General features: G+C 29.8%; 1 protein-coding gene across 1 annotated transcript; it reads right to left on the bottom strand.

Annotated features, from left to right (window-relative positions):
• Positions 1 to 1,062: 1,062 nt before the first annotated feature.
• On the bottom strand, positions 1,063 to 3,764 carry LOC132952264 (uncharacterized). Its single transcript, XM_061024506.1, has one exon. It carries the CDS (start codon positions 2,692 to 2,694, stop codon positions 1,204 to 1,206), a length of 1,491 nt encoding a protein of 496 aa, XP_060880489.1. The 5' UTR covers positions 2,695 to 3,764; the 3' UTR covers positions 1,063 to 1,203.
• Positions 3,765 to 8,796: the final 5,032 nt, after the last annotated feature.

Genomic DNA, 8,796 nt, shown 5'->3' with positions numbered 1-8,796 from the left:
CTCTTATAAAAGTTGAAGAGGAGAGTTGAATCTGTTAACGTATAGCACTAGATTTTTGATATTTTAGCTTATTATACCAATTATTCACAAATCAAAAAAGTGAAAACAAAAAACAAAAAATGCAAAACGATTTTATATATTTTGAAAATGAAATATCGAAAATCGAGTCCTCTAATTTTATATAAAATATTCATAACAAACTCTTCAAAAACATTTAAAACTAATTTCTATATAACATATAATATTTATTGTGTTAAAAATATAAGAATTTATAAAAACTAAAACTCATTATTTTATTATTATTTATTTATTACGGGCAGTGAGCCCAATATAATGTACAAAAATATATAAATTCAACCTAAGTGGGTGTTTCAGTTACCCAACTTTACAAGTAGCAATTTTATAGAGATAATAGTAATAATAAAAAACACACGATATAGTATATAATGAGACATATATATTAAAATTTTTAGGTACATAATAGTAATAATACAATTTTTTTTTTAATATCTAATAAACAAGTGAGGGTGCTCATTGCCAAGGCAAATCATAAAATAATTAGTGTATTAGATATCTTTACAACACAACTACACAAATTAGTAATTACTTTAAAAGTAACAAATAAAATTGAATTTATAAAGGTGATGCATTTCAATCCGATTATACATTCGATTATTTGAACAATTTCATTAAAGTATGTTATAAAATAAAATATATTTATACAAGAACATTTATACAATATATAAGTGTAGAAAAAAGTAAGATAAACATATACCTACATACTAATTATTAACTTCCGGAAAAATAATATAAATGTTGTGAATGGTATTTGACAATTATATAATAATATATAATATCAGGTATACGTACTAAGAACCTTTACTAAATTAATTTTTAGAACTTGGAGGATTGTAACTTAAATTAATGTTTTCTATAGCTAATTTTTTTGCTTTCCTATTTAAATAAAATTTTGCTATAAAATATATTAAAAAAACTATTATTATGACAACTAAATATTTGTTTGTGTATATAAATTCATACGTTTTATCTACAATAAGCGAATTTATTAACATATCTTGTTGGTCTAATTGTTTATTTATTGTATTGAACGCATCTTTATTAAATTTAATATTTTTTATTTCATCGAAGTGGATAGGTTTGGGATAGGCCTGATTAGAAAAATTGAATACATTACAGCATGAATCATTTGTAAGAGATAAGTCTACTGGAATCAGGAATTGAGAAATATGTTTGATTTAATACTTGTTCAGTTTTTAGTACACCTTTCGAGGTGTAAGCAATACACCCAGACTTCAAGTATAACTTTCCAGAACTTTTAACTTTAATTTTTTGAGTGAAAGACTGTTTATTACAAATTATAGTAATTGTAGTGGGTTTTTCACATACGAAAAACCAATGATTTTTGAAAAATGAGGGATACCACATTTCTGTTTTGAATTCAGAGATATAAGTATCACATTGAGGTGGTTTAGTTAAAGAATTTTTTAGTAATTCTGTTACACATGTGGGGTCCGTGTCACAATTATGTATAATTTCATTAAATCCACAAACAAATATTTTATCCACTACTTTACAGTTATTTAAATCTGGCCATATAAAATATTTGGTCATTATTTTGTCCATTAACAAATACATAGAATTTTTAGTCATATGCAGAAATTGACCATGTTCATTAATTGGAATGTAAATAGGTAATATGTAATAAACGTTGAAATTTTCTATAAGGCACAGAGGAAATTTTAAAGAAAAAATAAATCTGTCATTTATTGTGTGCATTTCAATACTTAATATTTTGAATATTTCTTGAATATTATCCTCGTCAAATTTAACAGGGATTTTCAAATCATCCGGGAGTATACTCTGAATATTTTTTATTTCCGAAAGCAATTGGTCAGGTGTTATTATAAACGCATCTACTACATTATTCTGTACGTTAGAAATTACTCTTTGCAACCTACTAATAAACATGTCCAATTCAAATATAGTGTTTTCTAAAAGAGTTATCGAACTCAGAATAATGATTTTTCTGTCTTCCTTAGCTATCTCAATAATCAATTCGTTCACTTTTTTCTCGCCTTCTTTCATATTTGCATCAAATATTTTCTTATTTTCATTAAATGATGTAACGGAATCATTAAAATTAATTATTGTGCTTTTTAGTATAGATATCTGATCATGAACAATACGCATAACATCTTTCTCATTGTTTTCTAATTTATCGATCGTACTATCATATCTTCGTACATCGTCAGCATCGGCTACTCCAAACATCCATTTTAATGCCGTACCCCCAAACTTAATAGATCGCTTAACTTTTTTGTTATGTCTACCCATTTGTACAATTAAACCTATCTCGTTTTCCAATCTGTTCGCGTGTTTTTTTAACTGATACAAAGTTATAGAAATGTCTTTGAACGCAATTAGTTCAATTGAGTTTAACATTTGTCTAATATTTCTAAGACTGTTATTTAAAAATTTTAAATCCATATATGTGTTTACTGTCCAACTACTTCCGCAAGCTCTACCATTACCTATGAGTTCGTACTGCAAACCCGGGCTATCGCTGGTTGATGTTAATTCGAACAAGTCTTCTTCATGGTTACCAAACGTCGTAGAAATTTCTATGGTAAATAACAACAGCAGTATTTGATAAACGACCTTCTGAAAGTCCATTTTTTTTTTTACTTTTTTTCTTCTGTGTCCAATAATTATATTTGACGTACTATGATCGTATGTCTACAATAATAAGATAAAGTAAATTTAGATCATGTGTAATAAGTATGAACAAATAATGATAATACAATAATATCAATAACACTAAGGTCATGATTACATTTTTTTAAACATAAAATTTAATTTAATAATATGAAAATTTGTTGCATTTTTCTTTTTATATTTTTCAGTATATTTGGCTTTGTTTGTTTTACTTGTAAAAAATTAAATTTATTTATGAAAAACACCTCTAAAGAAAAACCTAGGAAATCTAGGTATAAGTATATAAAGAGTCACCAATTTCTATAAATCAGGCCCCAATTGTGGGATCGACATGTATAACAATTAATATTGAAATCAGAGTTTGGCATCATCGTTCGAATACAATTTTATTTAGATGATTATTTTGATAATATTTTATTCGAATAAAAAATTATTTTGATAATTATAATTTTACAATTATTCGAATAATTTGAAAACAATATTATTCGAATAACAAATGATTCGACTAATTTTTCATTCGAATAATTATCTAGATAATATTTTGCTCAACTCTGATTGAAGTACCAAAATTAATTAAGAATTGAATTTTAAAAAAAAATTGGTAAATAAAATCAATTTTCTTACCTGTTTCAATGTTTGAATTTTGCTTGACGAATGCTGTCGAATACCAAAGTCCGTTGATCTTTTAACTTAAAGTAGTAGAATGGCGTTATATGTTTATAAGAAACTATTCAAATAAACACGGAAAATAAAGGATTGTCGAAACACTGTGTATTATAACGTACAAAAAAATTGTTTATTCTATCTTGAAGGCTTGCATTCGATGGTGTACTATGAAGTACTGATCAGTAAAATGTATTCGATAACGCGCGGGATATTGAATATTGTTTGTTACAATGATATTATTATTATATTATAATTGATATTATATAGACTAATATTGTATTGTATTATAATTAGTATATTATTTTCATAATATACTTATTAAGCATTCTAAATTATTAACTTTTTAATGCGTTTGATAATAACCAAATGTCTAATGACAAACGCAATTTTTTTATTTTTTAATTTCTTAGATTGCAACTCAGTAAGTTGTAAATCCAATTCAAGTAGTTTATTTATGGCTGATTAAAATGTAAGAATAGTTATACCGAGTGACGTATAAGACTTGATTTTCGATATTTCATTCTCAAAATCGATAAAATCGTTTTGCGTTTTCAGTTTTTTACTTGCGAATAATTGGTATAAAAAATTAAAATATCAAAAATCGAGTCTTATACGTCATCCGATATAACTCTCTTCTAAAACTTTTAATTAAGGTATTTTGCTCTAAAACCATTCAGTTGGCCGTATTATTGGAACAAAATTGGCATGTTTTTGTACGTTATTTTCGCTGGTTTAGCGTCCTCAGTGTAATATAGAATAATATAAATAATAATATGTATTATAATCAATGGTTTTATGGTAATACATTCGAAAATATGGGTAAGTATAAAAATTAAATACATAATAGTTATGTCTATATTGATATTTTTACAAACAAAATGTAAATCGTAAGTTATTGTACGTGTAAAATATTGTCAACTCGAATACCTAAAATGTTAGTACTAATAGTACTACAATTAAAGGTACGGTAGAAACTAGATTTTCTTGGCAACATAATATTGTTATATACAAATAGGTATACAATTGGGCAGACAGTGGCTTTAATTAAAAGATGGTTAGTGCATAAGAGCGAATATTTAAAATATTATGGTGGCAATGAATTTAGGTGTATGCATTTTATTTCGATTCGACACATCACGGACGAACGTTCATAAGATAATAAACAACGCTCCCGAACGAGCAATTCGTCGGTCGTTACACGGCTGTGTGTAGTGGGCGCGGCTTGAACGTCGCGTGCTTGCGGATCACGAAAACACCTAACAGCGCATTCTCTTGGTCATTGCATGGTTTCGTTTGCCCGTGTGGCGTCCTCTTAATCATATATGAATCGAGCCACACAATAATGACAACATTGAGAACAATACTGATAACCAGTGCGCAGTTAACGTTCACGCAAGTGATGACGGCCGGTCAGGTTGCTTTGCATTTGAAGAAATGGAAAATTCGGTTGAATAAGGACCATGTAGATGTAGTAAGCAAGTTACTACTTAACAATAAAACAGATTCCACAGGTACATAATTATATTATACTGTAATTAAGCTATACTGTAATTCGGCATAAATCGGATATTAGAAACGGAAATAGAATTTCCTACTGTTTAGCATAAGGAGACTGGCTCACTGAATAATTTAATTACTCGGGAAGTCCTGTGTACGACAATATATAAAAATATTAAAATATTAAATATAAAATAATAGAATTAGTATTTTAATTACAACGCTGTACGCGACGATATTCAATATAGAAATATAAAAGAGTAGAATGATTATTCAATTGAATCATAGATTAGCATTTTAGTAATACGTACAAATATAAGGAAGTCATAAAATGCGTGGACTGGAACGATGGTCACACAAATCACATCCGTGAGCCGAGATACAGTATCTATAGGCAAGGGGTACGGGGAACTTCATATAAAAGTGAGCCCGAATCGGCCTGTTTTCAGACGTGTATTACCACCCATTAGTGCAAGCACCTTCACGCCACTCTGTACAACATTATTTTGGACTTAGAAAATTATCGAACAATATAATAAAATTCACAATAAACAACATCTGTCTTTTATTTATTCAACAACCACGACTTCAACATCAACCAAAGTGTCTGCGACCTGCATCTATAATATCTTGGCAGCCACTTATCTACTATTAGTACTACGATAGTAGGTACCAAGCAGCCAAGCATATTACATAGACTACAAACAATAATGTTAAGGAACCATGGGAAAAACATTAACTGAGACCACAGTCATCAAGTCACCTAGGGTTGGCATATTTATTAATAAGACTTGAATTTCCATAAAAAAAACCTATGATTGTAAACTATGTAGTGGTTTCACTCTTTACATAAATGTGGGGCTACTGTGATACTTATAGAATCTTGAATATACTACATTACTATTTCATAATAAGGTATTCTGTATTTAATAAAAGTATCAACATAACTTATATATTATTTTACAGATTGCTAAAAGAAATCTAGTTGTGATAAAAAAAGAGAAAAAATAGAAAAAGCTAAATAAGCTTGTCATGACTTATTGTGGAAAAGCACTAGAATTTTACAAATTGTCTGTTCTACTACGACTAGACAATCTAGACCAATTATGATTTTAAATATAATAAAGATAACTCATTCATCAAGTCACAGATACATTTAACGGGTTTGAATATCGTCTCGTGCCAAGAATAATTACCGGCAGTGTGACCAAGCGATGACAACAGTACACTGTTTCCTTACATAGCTTTAACTATAGCATTATGTTCACGCAATGTTATCATGTTTTGTGGAAAGGATGTTCCAATTGAAGACCTGCACACTGCCTTAATCATATATGAATCGAGCCACACAATAATGACAACATTGAGAACAATACTGATAACCAGTGCGCAGTTAACGTTCACGCAAGTGATGACGGCCGGTCAGGTTGCTTTGCATTTGAAGAAATGGAAAATTTGGTTGAATAAGGACCATGTAGATGTAGTAAGCAAGTTACTACTTAACAATAAAACAGATTCCACAGGTACATAATTATATTATACTGTAATTAAGCTATACTGTAATTCGGCATAAATCGGATATTAGAAACGGAAATAGAATTTCCTACTGTTTAGCATAAGGAGACTGGCTCACTGAATAATTTAATTACTCGGGAAGTCCTGTGTACGACAATATATAAAAATATTAAAATATTAAAATATAAAATAATAGAATTAGTATTTTAATTACAACGCTGTACGCGACGATATTCAATATAGAAATATAAAAGAGTAGAATGATTATTCAATTGAATCATAGATTAGCATTTTAGTAATACGTACAAATATAAGGAGGTCATAAAATGCGTGGACTGGAACGATGGTCACACAAATCACATCCGTGAGCCGAGATACAGTATCTATAGGCAAGGGGTACGGGGAACTTCATATAAAAGTGAGCCCGAATCGGCCTGTTTTCAGACGTGTATTACCACCCATTAGTGCAAGCACCTTCACGCCACTCTGTACAACATTATTTTGGACTTAGAAAATTATCGAACAATATAATAAAATTCACAATAAACAACATCTGTCTTTTATTTATTCAACAACCACGACTTCAACATCAACCAAAGTGTCTGCGACCTGCATCTATAATATCTTGGCAGCCACTTATCTACTATTAGTACTACGATAGTAGGTACCAAGCAGCCAAGCATATTACATAGACTACAAACAATAATGTTAAGGAACCATGGGAAAAACATTAACTGAGACCACACTCATCAAGTCACCTAGGGTTGGCATATTTATTAATAAGACTTGAATTTCCCAAAAAAAACCCTATGATTGTAAACTATGTAGTGTTTTCACTCATTACATAAATGTGGGGCTACTGTAATATTTATAGAATCTTAAATATACTACATTACAATTTCATAATAAGGTATTCTGTATTTAATAAAAGTATCAACATATCTTATATATTATTTTACAGATTGCTAAAAGAAATCTAGTTGTGATAAAAAAAGAGAAAAAATAGAAAAAGCTAAATAAGCTTGTCATGACTTATTGTGGAAAAGCACTAGAATTTTACAAATTGTCTGTTCTACTACGACTAGACAATCTGGACCAATTATGATTTTAAATATAATAAAGATAACTCATTCATCAAGTCACAGATACATTTAACGGGTTTGAATATCGTCTCGTGCCAAGAATAATTACCGGCAGTGTGACCAAGCGATGACAACAGTACACTGTTTCCTTACATAGCTTTAACTATAGCATTATGTTCACGCAATGTTATCATGTTTTGTGGAAAGGATGTTCCAATTGAAGACCTGCACACTGCCTTAATCATATATGAATCGAGCCACACAATAATGACAACATTGAGAACGATACTGAAAACCAGTGCGCAGTTAACGTTCACGCAAGTGATGACGGCCGGTCAGGTTGCTTTGCATTTGAAGAAATGGAAAATTCGGTTGAATAAGGACCATGTAGACTACAAACAATAATGTTAAGGAACCATGGGAAAAACATTAACTGAGACCACACTCATCAAGTCACCTAGGGTTGGCATATTTATTAATAAGACTTGAATTTCCCAAAAAAAAAACCTATGATTGTAAACTATGTAGTGTTTTCACTCTTTACATAAATGTGGGGCTACTGTAATATTTATAGAATCTTAAATATACTACATTACAATTTCATAATAAGGTATTCTGTATTTAATAAAAGTATCAACATATCTTATATATTATTTTACAGATTGCTAAAAGAAATCTAGTTGTGATAAAAAAAGAGAAAAAATAGAAAAAGCTAAATAAGCTTGTCATGACTTATTGTGGAAAAGCACTAGAATTTTACAAATTGTCTGTTCTACTACGACTAGACAATCTGGACCAATTATGATTTTAAATATAATAAAGATAACTCATTCATCAAGTCACAGATACATTTAACGGGTTTGAATATCGTCTCGTGCCAAGAATAATTACCGGCAGTGTGACCAAGCGATGACAACAGTACACTGTTTCCTTACATAGCTTTAACTATAGCATTATGTTCACGCAATGTTATCATGTTTTGTGGAAAGGATGTTCCAATTGAAGACCTGCACACTGCCTTAATCATATATGAATCGAGCCACACAATAATGACAACATTGAGAATAATACTGATAACCAGTGCGCAGTTAACGTTCACGCAAGTGATGACGGCCGGTCAGGTTGCTTTGCATTTGAAGAAATGGAAAATTCGGTTGAATAAGGACCATGTAGACTACAAACAATAATGTTAAGGAACCATGGGAAAAACATTAACTGAGACCACAGTCATCAAGTCACCTAGGGTTGGCATATTTATTAATAAGACTTGAATTTCCATAAAAAAAACCTATGATTGTAA

The sequence above is a fragment of the Metopolophium dirhodum genome, chromosome 9, assembly GCF_019925205.1.
Source record: "Metopolophium dirhodum isolate CAU chromosome 9, ASM1992520v1, whole genome shotgun sequence".
In the NCBI taxonomy this organism is placed as follows: Eukaryota; Metazoa; Arthropoda; class Insecta; order Hemiptera; family Aphididae; genus Metopolophium; species Metopolophium dirhodum.
This window is presented reverse-complemented; position numbering and strand designations above follow the sequence as displayed.